The 21,174-nt window shown below is 38.0% G+C and overlaps 2 protein-coding genes across 8 annotated transcripts in view; one reads left to right on the forward strand and one right to left on the reverse strand.

Annotated features, from left to right (window-relative positions):
- Positions 1–68: 68 nt before the first annotated feature.
- Positions 69–8,498, forward strand: foxn4 (forkhead box N4). Of its 2 annotated transcripts, none has more exons than XM_079873169.1 (10): positions 69–830; positions 1,521–1,609; positions 4,000–4,163; positions 5,286–5,377; positions 5,507–5,599; positions 5,692–5,813; positions 5,924–6,020; positions 6,131–6,338; positions 7,231–7,617; positions 7,720–8,498. In XM_079873169.1, the coding sequence occupies exons 1-10, from the start codon at positions 681–683 to the stop codon at positions 7,968–7,970; spliced, it is 1,653 nt and encodes a 550-aa protein (XP_079729295.1). In that variant the 5' UTR covers positions 69–680; the 3' UTR covers positions 7,971–8,498. The 2 variants fall into 2 exon arrangements, with proteins under 2 accessions (XP_079729295.1, XP_079729296.1); XM_079873170.1 differs by having other exon boundaries at positions 658–830; positions 1,524–1,609.
- Positions 8,499–8,782: 284 nt separating this feature from the next.
- Positions 8,783–21,174, reverse strand: part of acacb (acetyl-CoA carboxylase beta) — a 28,867-nt gene continuing 16,475 nt past the window's right edge. For all 6 annotated transcript variants that reach the window (XM_079873145.1, XM_079873144.1, XM_079873142.1 and 3 more), the window contains 25 exons: positions 20,841–20,984; positions 20,651–20,750; positions 20,383–20,490; positions 20,251–20,307; positions 20,125–20,166; positions 19,827–20,042; positions 18,632–18,787; positions 18,350–18,553; positions 16,173–16,328; positions 15,637–15,759; positions 14,726–14,995; positions 14,480–14,577; positions 14,272–14,392; positions 14,011–14,121; positions 13,720–13,863; positions 12,937–13,057; positions 12,715–12,811; positions 12,520–12,616; positions 12,263–12,398; positions 11,645–11,822; positions 11,449–11,561; positions 11,198–11,352; positions 10,859–11,029; positions 10,122–10,258; positions 8,783–9,962 (listed from right to left, as the gene is read on the reverse strand). In XM_079873145.1, coding sequence (XP_079729271.1) covers positions 9,836–9,962; positions 10,122–10,258; positions 10,859–11,029; positions 11,198–11,352; positions 11,449–11,561; positions 11,645–11,822; positions 12,263–12,398; positions 12,520–12,616; positions 12,715–12,811; positions 12,937–13,057; positions 13,720–13,863; positions 14,011–14,121; positions 14,272–14,392; positions 14,480–14,577; positions 14,726–14,995; positions 15,637–15,759; positions 16,173–16,328; positions 18,350–18,553; positions 18,632–18,787; positions 19,827–20,042; positions 20,125–20,166; positions 20,251–20,307; positions 20,383–20,490; positions 20,651–20,750; positions 20,841–20,984 — 3,382 coding nt within the window. In that variant the 3' untranslated portion in view covers positions 8,783–9,835. The remainder of the gene's footprint in view (positions 9,963–10,121; positions 10,259–10,858; positions 11,030–11,197; positions 11,353–11,448; positions 11,562–11,644; positions 11,823–12,262; positions 12,399–12,519; positions 12,617–12,714; positions 12,812–12,936; positions 13,058–13,719; positions 13,864–14,010; positions 14,122–14,271; positions 14,393–14,479; positions 14,578–14,725; positions 14,996–15,636; positions 15,760–16,172; positions 16,329–18,349; positions 18,554–18,631; positions 18,788–19,826; positions 20,043–20,124; positions 20,167–20,250; positions 20,308–20,382; positions 20,491–20,650; positions 20,751–20,840; positions 20,985–21,174) is intronic.

The following is a 21,174-nucleotide window of genomic DNA, read 5'->3' on the forward strand; positions in this document are numbered from 1 at the left end:
TGTGTGATATCTGTGTGATATCTGTCATGTCCAGCGCGCGCCACTCTGTGCGTTTTTCCCGCCGCAGTGTAACCAAACGACGCGGCTTTAAAGGCGGTTAAATCACGAGCAGTAGATTCAACTAAAGCTCTTATTAGGACAGAACATCTCACAGAACCGCACGGAGAGGAGGTGTCTTTATTTAGGGCTTTAAAAGAAAAAAATGGTCCTACATATAGGCTAGATAATTGAACAATAATATCAGGAACTGTTATTTGTGTTATTTTACGTTGCCTATGGCTACAGAGGAACATGGAAATCACTGCTGAATTTGTTAGAGGTCTCTGGATTATAGTTTATACTCGTTTTCTCTGAGTTTAAAGGACTATAAAACGATGTCTCCAATAGAAACAGAGGATTTTGTCTAAACTCTCAACTTTATGTTTCTATTTTTTGTGAAAGAGAAGTTGTACCGGACTTGAAAAGACGCACCTGTGGACTACTGAAAAAGAGAACACGGAGGAAAAACACGAGCCTCTAAAGAAGAAAAGTATTGATTCAATTAAAAACACTGGAAACCAGTAGGTGAGATGCTCTGACAGATAATCTGCGTGATTGTGGAGGCAAGGCAACAGCTGTCAGTCAGAGCACGAGACCCCCTCCCTTCGTCACGGCTCGCGCTGCGTGTGCACGCAGTGCGCATGACCGTCAGGAGCGAACCGCACGGACGAGGGAAATTTAAAAAACGTTTTTTTCTTGCGGGACAACAAGTGCCCAGACCAACAGTAGAGCTTTCCTCCGTCTCGTCACCCAAGATTTTCTATACCACAGAACAAATTCAGCAGAAACAGGTAAGATGCTGTGTATTTCGTGTTTTTATTAGTTAACTTAATTTTAAATAAGTCAAGAGGCTGCGCACCTGTTAACGTACGGACTGACATATTATACAGCCTGAACATTGATGTTAATTAACTTTAATTATTATCTGATGTTTTGAAGAACAACTGCTAAACGTTTATCGTCTATTTCTAAGACATGTTTAACGTTTTCTGTTGAATACAACACTGCTGAGATTAAATAAATTAGGCTATTGAGACGCGCGAGCAGACTGACAGGTAAGTTAGCCTAACGGTGACTGATGACATTTAAATCTGATGACCCCTGTATAGTCAACAAAGCAAACATCACATCAACACTGAATTGTAAAATATAAAATTTAAATTAATTTGAAGTAAAATAGTATATTTTCTTTTATTATTTTTTAAAATGTAATCTTTTTTTGCTCGGCTATTGTGTCAATAAACAAAGTTTTTGTTGGGCATCGCATATTTGATTAATATTCGCTATTCGCATATTATTGTGTTCTTATGTGGCCATGTTATAAACTCGAGTCTGTATTTTTTTTACATTTAACTTTTATTGAAATGTCACATATTTGTACTGTGTATTTGTGTTTTCTTTGTACCAAATGCACATTTGTAAAATAACTTTTATTCTCTGCTTTGCATGGTTCATTCATTTACTTGCATTTTATCTGCCAGAAGATGATTGAAAGTGGAATTACAAGCAGGATGTCGGGAATTCATGAAAACCCTGGACAAAGTCACCTCACCTCCGCACAAGACTACAGGTAGGGGGTGATTTCCTTTGATGGCTGAACTCATTGCTTTTGAACCTTGAACAGATTAGAGAATAAAAAGATAATTTCAGGAAGAAGAAGAAGAAGAAGAAGAGCGCTGCTAATCTTAATACAATCTCCACCTTCCCTATTCTGTAAAATAAAGGTGTGATTTGAGAGGCAGGGAATTGGGGTTTGTGAAAAAAGAAAGGAGCGAGAGAATACATCATCTTTGCTCTGAATGGATCTGTCAGAAAGCATCAGCTCTGTTTACACGCCCGCTGTCGGCACACGGAGGGATTGGGGCTCTTGGAGGGGGCCCCCACGGGTCACCAAGGAGAAGTGGCTCCCAATTAGAATGTAAACGAGGGCGACTCGAGCTGTGATAAACCGTGACTGTGTGCGCCCGCCTCCCCCTTTCTCTGGGACACGTAATGGTTTGCATCAATGAGCAAATAAAATCATTTTTTCTTCCACTTGTATAAATGCACCCTAATGACCGTAAACTGTACAATACACAGCTGGGTTTACAATTGCACTTCAGAAATGCTAATAAGTACAAGGATGTAGGCCCTATTTTCTTGACGATCCTAAATTTGAGTTTATGCGGCATGTTATGAATTCTTTCCAAAATAAAGCCCCCACCCCTCCCAATTACTGTAGTACAGTTTTTAAATCAGTAGTATAATGAATACCATTATTATTATTTTTCTTTTATTATATCTGTGCATCAATAGAATATGTCAATCTCAGACATGCGGTGTAAGATGACGTTTCCTCAAATGACATGTTTCTGAAGTTACAGCGCAGCCATTGTCTGGCAATACAACAAGTGGATGCTCTTGGCAACATTAAATTGTCAGGTCAAAATCAGTTTTAGATTTGTGTGAAGGATTTTACACACTCAATATGAAATATTACAATATTTATATAATAATGTGTCAACAGTTTTAAAATATAGATATAATACAAAATATATTCAACAATACACAGCATGAGGGAGTTTAACAATTCTTGTGGCAATTAATTACATTTTAACAAACTTTTATCCAAAACAACTTACAGGGCTGTCATTTCAGTTTATTTGTGAAAACAAATGTTTCAATGCCAAATAAATTAATATCGACTCACAAAACTAATATTGAGGAAACCAATAATTGAAACAAATTAAGCTATTAAGCGGAAGGCCATTAAATGATAACACTCAACAGAAAGATGCAGGTCTCATAAAGCCAGGTGTTAAACTGTCCCATTCCCTTTGCAAGGTGTCTTTTTCATGTCTTTGTATGGGGACAGGCGTTAGGAAGACATTTCAAAGCGAATGACAGTGTAGTAGTGTTGACATTTTCATGTCTAAGGTTTCATATTTGCGAGTGTGTCTCTTTCTGTGTGTGTGTGTGTGTGGGTGTGTGTGTGTGTGTGTGTGTATAAAGGATAATTATTCAGAAGCTCTAAACTGGAGCAACCAGGGTGCTCAAGGCCACGTCCCCAACTTCTTCCTTCAATGCTGTAATTTATTCAGGTGGCAGACTGTGTGTGCAGTGTGGCTTGACCTCCAACTCCTTCAACTACCCCCTCCCAGTTACCCCCTTAGGAACTGTCTGATGCCTCCAGGCGGGGGGGATGGGGCAGAAGGGGACAGGGGTTGGGTGGAAAGGGACAGGGAAACAGATGGCATCCTATTTTTCTCTGTTGTGTGAGGCCTGTCATTCCAGTAGATTAATGCAAGGGGTTGGTTAAAAAAAACGGTAAAGACAATCAAGGAAGGGTCTGGGAGGGGGGGAACAATAGAGCCACGTGCCACTGTGCAGATTTGTCGTTTGGGACACAATAGGTGATCATTTTTCAATGGGGCTAGACCAACTGTTGCAGGCAACGTGTGCCACATACCCATGTTTCAAATGATCTCATGCGTTGTTTACATATGATTCAGCCAATGACAGTGAAGAAGGCACTAGTCACCTGACTACTGTTAGAGGTTGGTGTAATGGAGAGGGGGGCACTGAAGTGGCCAGACACACAAAATAACTGAAAAGTGAGGGTTGTCATAGCGACCCCAATTATTGGGCTGAATAGCAAGTTTGTAGGGAAGTCTGGAGAGAATTCGAGAGGCTTTCTCTGCTCTCTTGATGCTTAGAGCAAATGAAGAAATGGCTGAATAAATAACCCTCCCTGCACTGGATTAGATCAGTGGATGAAAGTATTTTTATTTCTATTCCCAAACAACGGATTTACAAGAAAACTTGCTCATCTTGTATCTATTTACAAGAAAAACTGAAAAACGAGTTAGTTTATGTAGGCCAAGAATATTACAATTTAATATGAGCAAATTACAATTTAATTTAATATTTAAAAAACACATATTTGTGTTTCAGTACTGAGTGCATACTATGTTTTTGCAGACTCCTGACTACTGACCCTTCGCAGCTGAAGGACGAGCTGCCTGGTGATCTTCAGTCCCTGTCCTGGCTCACCTCTGTGGATGTTCCCCGGCTTCAGCAGATAGGGGGTGGACGGCCCGACTTCGCCAGCTCTGCTCAGAACAGCCTGCTGGAGCGGCAGACAGGTCAGGAGATTTATACACTGTGTATACAATTAGTGTGAACGGTGGTAAAAATGTCAGTAAAAAAACAACAACCTGAATTCACTTACTTACCACATCTGTAACATCCGATTGGTTATATTAGCGTAGCACCTTTACCAATGATTTAATTAAATGCTGTTATTTATTCACATATTCATTTATTATTATTCGTTTGTTGTCGATTTTATTTCTCTAATCTTTCTCAATTGTCTACCAAACATTTAGACTCAGTTTCTTTAACACATTTTTTTTATACAATAAATATATATATATATATATAGCCTATATATATATATATGAAGACTTAAGATGAAAAAGCCTCTAAGTCCGTCTACTAATATCAAACATTTCTTAAATCAAGATGCATTTACTAAAGTAGTAAAATGACATTTGATATTTAGTCTTGTTTTCTGGGGAAATAAAAAAAAATTAAGTGAGTTTTTGCATAAGACAAGCAAAATTATATGCCAGTGGGGTAAGAAAATAATGTTTTTTCTGTTTGAATTAAGATTATTTTTCTTACCCCATTGGCAGATATTTTAGCTTTTTTTAAGCATCAACTCACTTAATTTTGATTAATTCCCCCGGAAAAAAGGACATAATATCTTATGCCATTTTACTTATCTAGTAAATGCATCTTGATTTAAGAATTTTTTGGCATTTGGACTGGAAACAAGACAAAAATACTGAGTAGGAAAAGCATTTTTTGCAGTGTAAAGTTTTTGTTTAATATTATCATTTTTATCAGGCTCCTATGTATAGGTTTCTACCCAAGTACCGGCATTTCTGAATGGGCTGAGGCTGGGATTTAGTGAGTTTGAAGTGAAAATATTTGATGAGCGTATACTATGTGCAGAGAGCATTCACTCAATATTATTATCTCATTTTTGACAGAGGTGGCTTTTAGAGGCTTTTGCATTGGAGGTCATATATATATATATATATATATATATATATATATATATATATATATATATATATATATATAAAGGATTTTTAGAAAGCTGTGCCTTAACAGTTGTGGATTGAATCCCCATTTATAAACCAGATCCAAATTTAAAAAACAAAAAGATTTGAATACTCACACTTTGCTGAAACTTACAGCTCAGCTGAATGGCATGACGGTAGCAGGAGGAGCAGGATCTGCGATTCATCTACAGAGTGAAATGCAGCACAGCCCTCTGGGCATCAGCAGCGTGAGTGAGGATTCAGATTCAGCATTTCAAACTAATTCAGACTACATGTACAACCAAGATCATTCAGAACTGAACAACCATTTGCAATTGAGTTAAAATAACCCTATGCTTATTCTGTTGTTTTTGTAGATGCCCCAGTTTTCCCCTGGGTTTCCTTGTGCCACATCAGTGTACCAGACCACCCCTCAGCAAGTGCTGACTTTCACTCAGGCAAACCAACAGGTTGGTTCAGTATTTTGTATGATTTGTAAAGACTGCTCAAATCAGTGATATTTAATATTATATAATATATGCATTTCTGTTATATTCCTTAGTGTTCTCCCGGTGGACTTTATGGCAACTACAACAGCCAGAGTCTGTTTCCTCAGCCCCGTATTACTGCTCACAACCAGGACCTGCAGCCCAAGACTTTCCCTAAACCCATCTATTCTTACAGGTGACTTAAAGTTCACTGCGAAAACCTCTGAAAAACATTATAATTCTCTGGGAAGGGAACAAGATTTAATTTATTTCAAGTTGACTACATTTGATATGATCTATTTTCAGCTGTCTGATTGCCATGGCTTTGAAGAACAGCAAAACAGGCAGCCTTCCTGTTAGTGAGATCTACAGCTTTATGAAAGAGCACTTTCCCTATTTCAAGGTGAGGAATTTATGTAAAAGCACACTGGGAAAATAGATGGACCGAGTCAACACGCCATGGAATCAAATAAATGTTACTTACAGTACATTGTTGATAACTATGTTTCACAGACAGCACCTGATGGATGGAAGAACTCTGTACGCCACAACCTGTCCTTGAACAAGTGCTTTGAGAAGGTGGAGAACAAGATGAGTGGTTCCTCCAGAAAAGGCTGTCTTTGGGCACTCAATCCTGCAAAGATCGACAAGATGGAGGAAGAGATGCAGAAATGGAAACGTAAAGATCTCCCTGCCATCCGTCGCAGCATGGCCAACCCAGGTCTGGAATCTCTTGACTATTATCAGTGCTAGGCAATTTCATCTTGTACTGACTGCTGTTAATATAATGGTCATCTTTATCATATTTTCTACTACTAGACACTTTTGTTGTTTATACTGGTATTTTGGTTATCAAGCCATATCTGAGGGCCAGAATATGATACTTCACTGTGGGCTCTTTTGTTTTGGACAGTACACAATAACCCAGAACACCCTTGAAAACATAGAAATGCACTAAGAACTACTAGAAACTACTTAGCAACTACATAGCAATGCTCTGACAACCACCCACAACACTCTAGAGTCATGGCAGTGAATTTGATTACATTTAAGCCTGGAATACACTACACAACTTTTAAAATCGGAACAGATTTGAGAACAGAAGGCATTATCCGCTCGCTGACTTTGTATATGTTACAGAGAAAAACTGGGCATCATACACTAAAGGACTATCGCATCGCATACTATCAGACATTCGAGTCGCTCCAAACACAACAAACTCACACAGAAGCATGCTCCTCATTACTAGATGCATAAAAAGTGAAAACAATGTTTTAAAATCTTCTCAAAATATCAAACATATTTCATATTCTCCGACTGGATGTAATTATAGTCTGAAGCTAAAAAAAGTCTGAGCCCATCACTATTTTCAGTGAATTTCAGTGCTCAAAATCTGCCGACTTATGTTGACTCCTAAAGCAAAACTTTATAAATTCAGGTCTGCCGTCTTTATTTATCAAAAAAGTTTTATTTGAAGCGACAATATTTTTTGAACCACTGTGCAGAGATTCATGGTTAAGTTAGAGTAGTACAGAAACTAGAGCATAAAGGTAAATGTTAAACTACAATCGGTCATTAACATTGTCCTGTTTTGTTACTTTTTATTTCACCAGATGAATTAGATAAACTCATTACAGACAGACCGGAGAGTTGCAGACAGAAGTCTGTTGATACTGGCATGACTCGCTTGCCCAGCTGCCCACCAGGACAGACCCTTCCGATAGCAGCTCAGATGCAGCCCCAGCCAGTGGTCACTCTGTCTCTACAGTGTCTCCCCATGCACCAGCACCTTCAACTGCACCTCCAGAATCAGTCTCGCTTGGCTCCGGCCTCCCCTGCTCCTGCTCAGACACCCCCACTCCACACCGTCCCTGACCTGACAAACAGCTCCCACCACCAGCATCATGCCAAGCAACACAGCGACTTCTACACAATTCACACTGACATGAATTCAGAGGTGGACGCACTGGACCCAAGTATTATGGACTTCACGTGGCAAGGTAAATGTTAACTAGAAAATAATCAACTAATCAGTGTTTTGAAAGTCGTAGGATGTTTCCCACTCTAATCTGATATCTAACAGACTTTCTTTCTAATAACAGGAAACCTATGGGAGGAGATGAAGGATGACAGCTTTAACCTAGAGGCATTAGGTACTCTCAGTAACTCCCCACTTCGGCTGTCTGACTGTGACCTGGACACTGGCAATGTCACGCCTGTGTCCAATGCAGGAGGACTACCTTACCCAGACCTGCAGGTGACAGGCCTCTACTCTTCATACTCAGCCATAGATGCCCTTTCTAACCAGTACATGAACACACAAGGAGGAACAAAGCCTATTGTTTTGCTTTAATCGCACCCACAAGAAAATAAACAAGCTGAGCTTTACTCCACAGGATCTAGAAATCTTTTTTTAATCCTATAGCATTTATGGTGATGTAACAGTGTTCGCTGGTGACATTTGCATTGACTATATTGATTGCATTGGATTTTAAAGGACCAAATCAGCAATTATGTTTTTAGAGAATCTAGAGAGTTAACTACAGTGCTGCTCTCATTATAAACCTAATGCAAATTGCGAGTTATCACAACACTAAAGGAACAAAGAAAAAAATAATGGGAATTATGATTTTGGGTTTGTTGCCAAGCTTTTTTCAGTACCATAAAAGAAACTTGTTTTCTTCTCATTTTGTCCATTTAATTGTTAGCCTTGTAACTGTAGTTGTGTGTCTTTTGTTGTACTGTGATAGACACTGTATCTGCTCTTTTAATGTTTGTTTATTTATATTTATGAAAAGAGCTGAAATGGTGGCATGAATCATTTTTATTGTACATATCAAAATATTTCAAATGCAAGCAATAAAATTTCACATTCAGATTGAAAGATGTATTCCTTTAACTTGGATAAAATGTTTCAGTTGCACATATGTGACAAGCAAATACAACATGCATCAACTATACTGCAAGTTGGCTTTTAATTTAAGTAATATATTACATAAATTGAATGCCACCTTGCAAATACAGTGTGGCTGGCTGGAATAATTCAGCAAAAACAAAGTTAATAATATACAGTATGTACCCAACTGAACACAAAAAGACTCAACCCATGTATATTTATAAGATTAAAATAAATATTAGTTGAAAAAAATGACCAGAACACCAAGATGAAAACATATATTATTTAATGAATTTCATTTAAAAACATCCTGATATACAGTCAACAGAGACAGTCAGGCACTTAGATTAGAGTTTAGGCTCTAGTCTTGATCTGACTTGTACGTAAAATCGATTAAAGGCAACAAATCTGATCAAGACGACTTCTTTAATCAGAATTATCAGTTTAGCACAGTACAGCACAAGTAGTTACACATATTTATCCATTTATATAACCAGCACATATGACTTCATACACATGAAAAGAATTACCTGCAGTCAAGTCAAATAAACTAAACTATACAAACAACCAAAATTCAAGCCATTAAAACATAAAGTGGCACTGATATTGATAATGCTTTATAAAAACTTTCATTAATGTTATCACATACACTTAGGAGATTAATGTACATTCAATATGAATAGAAATTGAATGACATTTCTAACAAATTGAATGTACATTGACAATTCGCTGAGCATTACAGTATTGTATTGCCATGTTTGTTCATAACAACCGTATCTTATCAGAAATAAAAGTTATTATGAAGAGTTACCCAGGTATTTACATAGTGATTGTATTTACGTATAATACTGTTACTTTACTCTAAAAATAGAGATTTAATACGTTTGTTCTGCTTAATAATTGTTGAATATATTCCTGAGGAAGTGTCATACAGCGTGATTGTGCGCTCAAAGTATTGTCGATTCCCTAAAATAATCTAATATTCACTCTTTCCCGCTTATTGTACATTCATATGTCGATTATATCCAAAGGAAATTGACACAAAGGCACAAACGTGAATCTGTAAATACTATATACTGCGTTCTCTCTCGAGAGAGAGTGAGTTTAAGGTAATTCTCTGGTGTCCATGTGAGAAATGTTTCTCCTAAAGTGATCACTGTGAGTCACACACAAACAGTTACAGTGAACTGTGCGATTGCTGGACATTTGAAATTGTGCGTTTAAGGCTACTGGTCTTAAGTTAAGTTCTTAAGCATTATTATTTAATTATGCTAAGACATGTCCTCTCTATGTGTAGATTAATTGAAATGGCATGTATGTGATCAGCTGGTGGTGGAGTTGTCCACTGTGGCCAGCAGGTGGCAGACTTTGGCTCGCTGTGAGGGAGTGATGTTCTGCGCCATGTGGATGATGCAGTCCATAGTCACCTCTGGGTTGGCTTGAACTAAGCTAAACATATAGTGCGGGAAAAATCCATGAGAAAAATGTACATCTTCTTTCAAAGTCATTTATGCTCCCGACTTAAACTTTTGAACGGTAATGTACGCTATTAAATCTATGAGATAAAAAAAATGCAATTTAACGCCTATCGAAGTGGGAGAAAGTTACCTGCGGATGTGTTTGAGAGCGTAGTCCCTCTTTAAGTATTTGATGTTCTCTCTGATGGTAGAACGTGTTCCATCCTGCTGTGAAAGGTGGTTTTCCAGCCACTCCACCACCACTTTGTTATTGTCCCATAGATATGCCTAAAAGATCACATTATCAAACAATTACCATACATGAAATACATAACTTTTTTCATGGTCAAGTTTGCGAATTTTAGTAGTTCAGGTAATGAAAATGCATTTTAAGAGTTAGCAAATCTTGGCTTTACTGTCCACCAGTGTTATTTTAGTATTATAGTATTTATTAATATTACGAATTATTATTTATTTTAATATTTCTTTGGGAAAAGTTTTAGTAATTGTTATGTTGTTCTATAATTTCCATCAGTTTTTCTTTTTTTATATTTTTATGTAATTAATTTTCATTTCAGTTTTAGTAATCTTAGTATTTTAACTTTAACTTATTTTATTTCAAGGCAACATTTCTATTTTTTCATTTATTTTTTTAAGATCAAGATCTAATATTTATATATGTTTTTATTCACTATTTGAATAACCAAAATAAATTGACAGATTTTTAAAATAGTTGTATTTAACAATAACTGCTGTACACTTCTTGTCAAATTATTCCAGATCCTAAGTTCTGAATTTGCTGTTGTTTCTGATTTTTGACTTGACGAAGAGAGAGAGAGAGAGAAAAACGTCCATTTTGTTTTTCTATCATACATTAAGTTTCCTTACTTTTACAGCCCCCTCTGTCTCCACAAACCAGCGGCGCAACATGGACTGTATGTGTCCATTGCTCAGGTCCTGGTTGGCCTGCATGATCTCCCCCTTCACCACCTCCTCCAACAGCAGTCGCCGCAGACGCCAATAAAAGAAAGACCTAGCGCTTTTCCAGTCCAGGATGTCCTGAAACAGTTTGGTTATTGTGAAAAAGCAGAAAGGTCACTAGTATATTATTGCATGTGTCTTTGATATGATCCACAGCTATGGGGAAAATAAATCTCTTCATGAAAGGGTGTACAGTGACATATGGAGCCTTAAGTGCCTAATTTTTGATTTTTGTTATGTTTATACCGTGATGACACCCTTTTCCTGCATCCTTCCAGGAGTGTCGTGAAGGTCCACAAACTGCACTGCCACCTGGTGGTAGATTGGAAGAAGGAACTCCTCTCTAGACTTCAGTTTGGCCTCCAAGTCTTTACGCTCCTGGCTTGATAACTCTGGCTTGCCTACGTGGAGCACAACAGTAAACTGTGTGTCACAGGAAGTAGATATTCCCTGAGCCATTGAGAACATTTGTGTTAAAGTGTGATTAATTGCTGTACCCAGCTGCTCAGTCAGGAGAGAATACACAGCATCAGTCCTTTGCATGGTCTTCAGCAGCTCTTTCTTTCTGAACTTGATCTCCACAGTGCCCTCGGCCTCCAGAACACCCCCTCTGGAAAGAAGACAGGAATCAAAGATCGAATTAGAGAAGATTTACAGATAGAGAGTGAAGGGAAGCTGTATCGACATGCTCACCTGCTCTCTCGATCTGCATAGAGCTCCATGTGTTGGAGGTTTATAGTGGGGTCGATAACGACCCACGATCCTCCTCTCAGCTCAGCATGAGGAGGGATGTAGACCAGTACAGGCTGGCTGAACTCTCGCAGGGCATCCACGATGTAAGAACCAAACTTAAGCACCTGGTCATACATATCTGACATACAGAGCAATCAAGTTCAAAGAAAACACCTTAAAATACTGTGCAAAAGTTTTTTTGAAAGACGTCTCTTATGCTCACCAAGGACACATTTATTTGATAAAAAATACAGTGAAAAAATGTAATATTGTGAAATATTATTACAATTCACATGATCCTTCAGAAATCCCGCTCAAGAAACATTTAATATTATCAATGTTGAAAACAGTAATACATTTATCTTCAGGAGTCTTTGATGAATATAAATTTGAAAAAGAGCAGCATTTATCTGAAATTGATTTTTTTTGTAACAATGTAAAAATCTAAATAAGCCATCCTTGCAGTATTATTTCTTTAAAAAAAAAAAAAAAAAAAAAAATCTTACTGACCTCAAACTTTTGAACGGTCATGTAAATTAAAATGCAAACTCAAATATGAAAACCAGCCACGCTATGTACCTTTCATGCCTCCAGAGAAGCCTCTCCAGTTGGCAAACACCATAAGTGGAAGTTTCTCCCTGTTGAAATCCTCAATAGCCTGTGCAGTTTTATACGCAGAATCTGGGAACCACACTTGACCGGCCTGCTGAATGATCTGGGGCAGAATAGACACTTTATGTCAATACAGAAAACAATAAATGGGACATACGAACAGCAAACAAAAATCCCAGAGGGGAGTCACAGTCAGGGCCTAAAACATCAGTCAGGACTCTTACCTTGGCCTCTGAGTCTAAGTTGGCTGGATCTGCTGGAATGGCAACCTCAACTGTTCGGGTCTCCACAGCAATGACCCCAAGAGGAATCCCACCAAGCCTGTATGACATTCACAGTCTCACTCAGCCCAGAATATTCACTCAGTTAAATCAAATGTTTGTTTGTTTGACATCTTCATCTAATGTTCTGGTTCTTACCTGGCTCGGCCGACCACCACTGTCTGTGCCCAGGTAGCCATCACCTCCATAAACGTACCATGGTCAAAGAATCCACTCTGCCATGCTCCCTTCACAGCTATCAACACGAATTCAAAGAAAGAGAGGCTGAGTTTAAAGTATCAACATGAGCTCCCATGCAGACAAGTCCAGAGTATGTGTTGAAATGTATGTAACAGATTGTGTGAATAGTTTGATTCTTACTGGGATGGGGTCGTCCACAAAGCAACCAACGAGGGTCATAGGGAGCTTTTGTGGGAACAAAATCGATCTCTCTCTCCACTGGATCAGTGGGATGCATTATAGGGACCGGACTCCGATTGCTCTAAGTATAACAGCAAACACCATAGGGCTTGATGTTAATACATCTAACAAAATCATGCTATGACACAGTCAATACAAAATACACTTTCTGCCATTTTGCCATTTGGACTAATCAAACCCAAACTACTTATAGCCTGTCAAGATCATGACTGGGTCATTTATATATTATATACATTATATAAATATGATCAAAAACGCAGTAAAAAATAATAATATTGAGCAATATTTTTACAGTAAAGAAAACTGTTTTCTATTTTAATATATTTTAAGATTGTAATCTATTCTTGTGACGGCAAATATTATAAATGTCTTTACTGTCACTTTTGATCAGTTTAATGTATCCTTGCTGAATAAAAGTATTTGACGTTTGAAGGGTAGTGTATATATCATGGTAGATTTTGTGCCTATTTATGCTGATTTAATAAATAAAAACGGTCACAATGACATTCATTATTTTCTGAATCAGAGAATCATCATTTAGAATAATAATAATCACAAACTAACAAACTTTAAAAATGACAGTAACAAGAACTTGGGGGATGCCTGACTGTTATGAAAAAAATGTCAACTAACCTTCATTTGCTTATATAATTGTGAATTATAATTGATATTTTTCTTATTTTGGGGATAAACATGAACTGGGCATGTTTAAGAACAGCCTACCTTTGGCATGTAAGATAGCCACTGTAGTATAGTGAGCACCCCTTCAAAGTCATCTGGCACGGTGGTGTGCGTCACTCCATTGTTGTGCATGATCTGAACCCCTCCCAGCTGGTTATTGGAGGTGTAGACTTCACGACCCAAGACCTACAAAGAAATGCATTCAGAATGAAAGAATTTAAGAATTAAAACACTGAAGTGGCTTCATCAATCCTCAAGAATAAAGGAAACATAGCCCTCATAAATATGACACTGTCCAGGGTAAGGTGTGACTGCAGATGTGAAATTCCAAACCTTGTTTAATGCCCCAGCCCCAGTCAGGATGATATGGGAGTTTTCCACTTGAATTACTCTTTGTCCTAGACGTACCAGATACGCACCAATTCCTATGGCACGGCATGTGACCTAGAGGAACAATGAATACTCTTAAATAGTCACTAGATGACCAAACCATTGATACAAAATCATATATTGCATACACAATAAACATTGGTGCTTGATTTCTGACATATTGTAAAATGTCTGATGATATTATGGGTAGATGTAAGGTCTCACCATGCTGATGGTGATGACTTCCTTATAAGCCTGGGACGTTTCTCCAGCTATGGTGCCTGAACCCCTCAGATTCTCCACTCCAAGACCCTCTTCCTTCCCTATGATGTCTGTGATGATGTACCTAAGACATTATTTGAACACATAAGAGTCAAGGAGAGAGGTTTTTGGGTATAGGTCTTTCTGTGCATGCTAAAACCAGTAGGCTTACCTGGACTCGCCTCCCTCCTCTACATGGTGACAGTGGACAGAATTAGAGGAACTGATGCGGGTGTAGTCCTGAGGAGTCAGATACAGGTACTTAAAACCCTGCAGAGGCAAAAGAGAAGAATGGTCTTGAACAAAAGCTTGAAAAACAAAGCAGGAATGCATCAAACAAGATTTGTAAAATGAAAGAGTCATTCAGAAGTGCTGTGGTTTGATTTTACATCGTAACTCTTTAGACACATTCGGTCACCTTATAAGGGTCATCGGGGTCGATCCAAGCAACCTGAAACATGTTTCGGATCTCCTCTGCCAGGCCGATACGAGCTCCACTGTTGGCTGAGATGTAGATGCGTGGAATCCCCTCCGCTCTGGCTAGCTCAGATGCCAGTAAAAAGAGCTGATCCTCCTGGGGCCCAAAAGAGCCAATCATATAGGTAATATCATTACAGATCACAATGATATCTCGGCCCTCTGGATACTCTGGAGTCTTCATCTTCATCCGGAAAGCCACCATGCCAACCTAGAAAGGAGGATAAACAAATGACTGATCCATTTACTTAGATGTTGATTTAAATTAATAAATTAATTTATTTACATTTACAATTTTGTCTACAAGCCAAATTATGGAATTTGAATTATGTTCCCTAGGTATGACTGAGGAACAGTATTCCTCAATAGTCCATAGAGAATTATTACTGTGTAAAGGCCCGTTCACACCAAGGACGATAACTATAAAGATAAAGATAAAGCTCTAAAATCGTTGTCAAATATAAAGAATAGCAGGGTCCACACCACTACTATAACGATAATGGCACAGAGAAATTATAAAGTTGGAATCAAGGAACAAAATTCCATCAGGTGACAGAAGTGGAGAAAAAAAAACCTTAGGAGAAACAAGGGTCAGTTGGGGGACGCCGGTTCTCCTCTGGTTAAATGAATAAACACAGTGCGATTTATGATTCCAGGCTACATCACAAGTCAAACTATCTTCACTTTCTGCTTAAGAATTGCGACAACAGTGTTCACACTGTCTAATAGAAAATTCCTTAAAGTCCCCCTGTGGTGAAAATCAAGCTTTGGTAATCAAAGATGAGCTTTAAGGGATAAAATTATTGACTACAGGGGGACTTCAAGGAATATATTAAGAATTCATTGATGCACCTCATTGTCTCCTGGTAGTCTGTTCATCTGCACAAGTCTCCCCTGAGAATCCAGGACCAGTTCATTACACATCAACACATCTTTAGGGTAGCTGTCTCCTGGTCCCCAAAGTTTAAACAAAGCCTGACAACAGAAAAAAAGAATAATGAGCTAACACATCCCATAAACAATCACAGTGAGAACTAGTTCCCAGCAAGCAATTTTGCGTTTAAAAGACGTCTAATAGCCGTCCAAACACAGCCCTGATGTCTAGGCTAAAACAAAATTGAATAGCCATCTAAACCATAGCCCAAGAATAGACTAGTCATCTAAAATGTCAAAGAAATTAAACAAACCTCCTTGTAATCACTGTTGACTTTGCTTACTAGATGGAATATCATACATCTTGCAGGTTATTTTTGGCAAAAACCAAATTCAAGGTTATTTTGGCTAGAAGTGGGTCACTAATAGCCGGACTATATCAGGTCTATAGTTAACCTAGACGGTGAAATGACGGCTATTGCTTGCTGGGTTTCATCTTAACTGAATCACCGCACCTGTCTGAACATCTCAGGGAAGTCATAGACGTACGTGGTGCCAAGGGTCTGAGCCTGGAAGCGTTTAGCCTGCAGCAAATCTTTTGTGACATATGGGGTGTTGATTAACATGCCGTGCAGTGGACCTTGTTTGTCTCCGTACGACTGGAACATTATCTGCAGAACATGAATACATGTAAGCGCTGTGGCACAGTAAATTAATTTTTTTTTGGTCATGAAATAAGCAAGGCAAGTTTATTTATATAGCGCATTTCATTCACTATGGCAATTCAAAGTGCTTTACAGAAAGGAATTAAAATAATCACAAAAAACAAGGAAAATTAAAACAGTTATAAAATGAATTAAAAGAGTAAAAAGATGATACATAGATAAACTTCTCATCTAGCAAAACACCGGTGTCTCATATTTTTCACAACTCCCAGTTTTACTCTGAGATTTTCCCATGGTGATTACACTACAAATAATATCAATAGTAATAAGAAGACGGCTTGGGCATCTTGCTTGAATGACATCAACCTCAAAACCCTCTCTTCTAGCTGTGACCACCAGGAACCCAGACTGTTCTGTCATTGTACTGCAGTGGTTATTAACCAGGGAGCCTCAATATGACTTAAAATGATTTTAACAAGAAAATACAAAAATACTAAATATTTTTTAAATCCTTATTCTGAAGTCATATCCATCAGAATGTTGTGGACAATGGATGGCCTTGGAGTCAATAAGGTTGAGAACCACAGTTGTACTGTTACAACAGCAATATGCAAAGCAAATACTTACAAAACAATCTACTATAATGAAAAAAAATCTGTAGTAATGTGTTCTAATCTTCTAGAATTGTTCGACCCCAAAGTTTCACTCAGATGAAAGAGAAACATTTTAGGTAATTTCTTGGTTTACAGTCATGCAAGTACAGCTTCTATCTACTTGAATGGGTAAAGACTGAAATCCCTCACGATTTTGTTCAAATAACATATTTCAAATCAGGAATAAAGTCTGACAACAATGGTATAAATTTATTTTAGGATGGTCCAGCAAATCCGGCAGTCAGTAGTGAATCAGTTTCAGTTGACGAGAAAATGCAGATGTACTTTAAGAACACAGACAAATAGAGATGAAAGCGCATGCATGGCTTTGGATTAGCCATTGTTTGTGTAAACTGCATTATAACTAGACTCCTGATGACCTTGTGGTTGTGGTTTATCAGTCATGCACTCTCAGATAAACAGTTTTGATGTTGGCGAGAAGAAAATGGGCAGCTGAGAAAACAATACAGACTACAAAGCATATTGATAAACGGATCGATTAAACAGCTGCTGTTGCGTCTGAGCTGATTTTCATCTGAACTCGACCTGTTGAAGAACATCTCATACTTATGCAGTGACGCTCAAAAAACAACTGGGTCAGATATCAATGAAATCAGTGATAGAGAAAATAGTGCTACCATTAATTTTTTGTTTGATAAGACTTCTTTAATGTTTTTGAAAGAAGTCTCTTTATATTCTGCATTCATTTGATCGTACATTTCATTTGTACAGAGAGTCTGGTCACTCTCCATTGACAAGCGTTAACTTCCTTGAAGGCGGGTACTCTGTTGAAGTTTAAAACTATTGGATCTGCCCAGAGCCACTCTGGATCTGCCATAACCAATCGCTAACGTTTGGTTGTGATGTAACCCTACAACTCAAACTAGCGCACAACCTCATCATCATCGTTCTCAGCCACTCCCTCTGTTCGCTGATTGGACCGTTAAAAATTTGGCCGGAGAAAACCCACGAAAATACCGCAAACCCAGACGGAGTACTGAAGGAAAATGAAAATTGAGCGGAAGTACGTTCAATATTATTAAACAATACTATTATGAAATACTATTACTAATACAATTTAAAATACCTGTTTTCTATTTTAATATATTTTAAAATGTAATTTATTCCTGTGATAGCAAATCTGAATTTTCAGCAGCCATTACTCTAGACTTCAGTGCCACATGATCTTTCAAAAATCATTCTAACATTGATCCATGTAATCCTTGCTGACAAACAAAAAAAACTCACTTACCCCCAACTTTTGGATGGTAGTGTAAACATACCACGTTGTGTTATGGCAAATGTGTAATTTGGAGTAATCATAATCCTAACAATGCCACTTTAATTAGGAACAAGAGTGAATGTAAGTTGCACCTGTCCAGTGGAGAGGTCAGTGACCTCCTTGTATAGGCTGATGTCCAGATAGTAGCCGGACTCATTGGTGAGGAAGAGGCGGGTGGGAATGACATCTCCAGTGGTGGTGAGGCGGATGTTGATCTTCAGCTCAGCCTGGAGAACACGCAACTTCCACAGACGACTACCGTACCGCATCACCATGGAACGGACAGACTCCTCTATCTGTAGGAAAAGACGACAGAATGTAGCTAAGCAATACAGCTCAGGAGCAATGGCAGTGGCTATGTTTTTGAATCTAACCTTTGAAGGGTCCATATTAACAGTGGGTACAAAATTGAGGAAGATGTGGTTACAGTCAGTACGAGCGGGTGTGTTACTGAAGGCCACCTCCAGCTCATCCATCGCCTCCAGCAACAGCCGCTCTCCCTCATTCTGCAGGTACTCAAATGAGGCCTCCTACAGAAAGAGGAAAAAAAAAATATCAAAAAAGCTTTAATAAAACTTAGGCCATATATAAAATTACCCTCAAAATACCAATCAACAACCTACACTGGCATTTCTTTTTTTCTTATTTTGTTATTATATGAAATAAGACCTTGGGATTTCTAAAATTACGATCTATGCAGTAGTACTAACATTTTAACTTATATTATCACTTTCGATTGCCAGTTTTGAAGTTGGAAACCATTTTAGACAAAGTACATCAATATATACACTACTGTTCAAAGGTTTGAGGACAGTACGATTTTTATTAAAGAAATTAATACTTTTACCCATTAAATTGATCAAAAGTGACAATACAGACAATTACATTGTTGTAACAAACTTTTGATTTTCTTTTTTCAGAAAAGAATCCAGAAAAATAAAATGCATCATATTTAAAAATAATAATAACAAATAATAATAATAATTACATAAATATATATATATATATATATATATATATATATATATATATATATATATATATATATATATATATATATATATATATATATATATATATATATATATATTTAGTCTGTGTAATAATTCTGTATAATGTGGATCAGTTCAGACATTATTTTATGATTGGCACCAAAGGTTAATCAAGCATGCATTTATGATGACGTTAAGTTAGACTCACAGATAAGCTACCTATACAATTTATTTCCCCAGACTGGAGCAGTGTTTCTGTAGCTTGCAGTGTAACTGGTAAAACATGGTGCTAGCAACTACAAGGTTGTGGGATTGACACTTAGGGAACAGATTGATAAACATACTGATAACATTTATAAATTGAATGCACTGTAAGTCGCTTTAGATAAAGTGTCTGCCAAATAATCATAATAAATATTTAGACCACATTTACATTCTGTGGTTTAAATGCAGTCATTGAAAGTAAATACAATCAAACCTTGCCTTTCTCTGAGCAAGACTCCACTAAATGCCTGCAAAAGTCCTCAAAGGTTTTAGGACACAAGATTGCATACTGTCTATTAGGAATATTGGTTACCTTTGTAATGAGGTCAGAATGGCGAATGATGGCTCTGATAAAGAAGCGATAATCTGTGACTTCTGCCCCCTCTTCCACGCGAGCGGCACCCAAGTACAGTTGCATCCTGTGATGGGCACAGGGAACGGCCGTCAGATCAAAGTTACGCATACGATTCAGCTCAAGCTGGAAGGCCAGAGCAGGCTCCAGGTTACGGTAGATTCTGTCTTCATGGAACTAGAGAGAAAGGGGAAAATCTTCAGCTGTTACTCTATAATGTAAATTTTTAAATGATCAAATCAACAGATGCATCACTTACTTCATCTCTGGCCCTGAACGTGAAGTACTTTGGGAACTCCCGCTGAGGGGGAAAAAAGGCATACAATTTCAGTCTCTTTTGATTGACAATATATTTAGGCAATGGCAATTGTATGTGAGCATTCACCTTTTGTGCAACTAAAAATGTCACTCTTCTGATTCCATATTGATAGAGCAGAGCTTTCTGAAATGAACACAAGGAGTCAAGCCACTGACCAGCACACACAGCTAAAAGGTCAACAATCTTTAAAATACTTACTTTAGAGTGAGCAAAGCCAGTGAAAGCTGTGACTAAAGCATCATCATCTTCAGTGTCTGCTTGTTTGATAGACACATTTATGATGTGTATGGGGTTTTCCTTCATGTTCTGAAACAGTATATATACACACACACATAAATAGTTCACCAAAAATTGTTTCCCAAAAGAGTGAAAGTCATAGAGGTTTGGAACGTCATGAGGGGTAAGTAAATGATGACAGTTTTTTTTTTTGGGTGAATTATTCTCATTTGTTTCTCCTAACTCTCACCTTGCAACTCTCCCCATCACAAAAGGTGGAGCAGCCATCAGAGAACAGAGAACTCTCACACAGCGGGTCCGCAAAGCGAAAGATCACTTCATCAAAACACCTACAACACAATCACAGATCAGACGGAATCTCCCATTTTGTTAACCATTTAATCCAACTCTCTTTTTACAAGCACAAAATATGAAGGCACCTTTTGAAGTGGTCAAAACTATGGAAGGCAACCATGGCTCCCATCCTCTGACATGGAGGCGACAGCGCCCCATCCAGGAAGAGCTCACTGCCTTGACGACGCATTGCTTGAAACTCTCCTGAGTCATTCACAGGAACAGACAATCTGAGAGGGGGAGGAGATGGTGTGTGTGTGTGCCAATTATGGACAAAAATTAAGGGTGCCAATTATGGACAAAAGCATAAACTAAAGGCACTGCTTGTGCTGAAAGGAAAAAGCACAAGTTTCAATGCAAAATACTCAGTAATCTTCCTCTTTATTCTCAGCTTGAGTGAAATTAGATTATGTGGCTCAT

The sequence above is a fragment of the Squalius cephalus genome (assembly GCF_949319135.1).
Source record: "Squalius cephalus genome assembly, chromosome: 5".
NCBI classification, from domain to species: Eukaryota; Metazoa; Chordata; class Actinopteri; order Cypriniformes; family Leuciscidae; genus Squalius; species Squalius cephalus.

What these genes read in the sequence shown, in the direction of transcription:
- foxn4 (XM_079873169.1), top strand. Translation starts at nt 681, where the DNA reads ATGACCGTCAGGAGCGAACCGCACGGACGAGGGAAATTTAAAAAACGT. An exon ending in AGCACTTTCCCTATTTCAAG is followed by an intron (nt 6,021 to 6,130) that starts GTGAGGAATTTA and finishes TATGTTTCACAG; the next exon opens with ACAGCACCTGATGGATGGAA. An exon ending in TATGGACTTCACGTGGCAAG is followed by an intron (nt 7,618 to 7,719) that starts GTAAATGTTAAC and finishes TTCTAATAACAG; the next exon opens with GAAACCTATGGGAGGAGATG.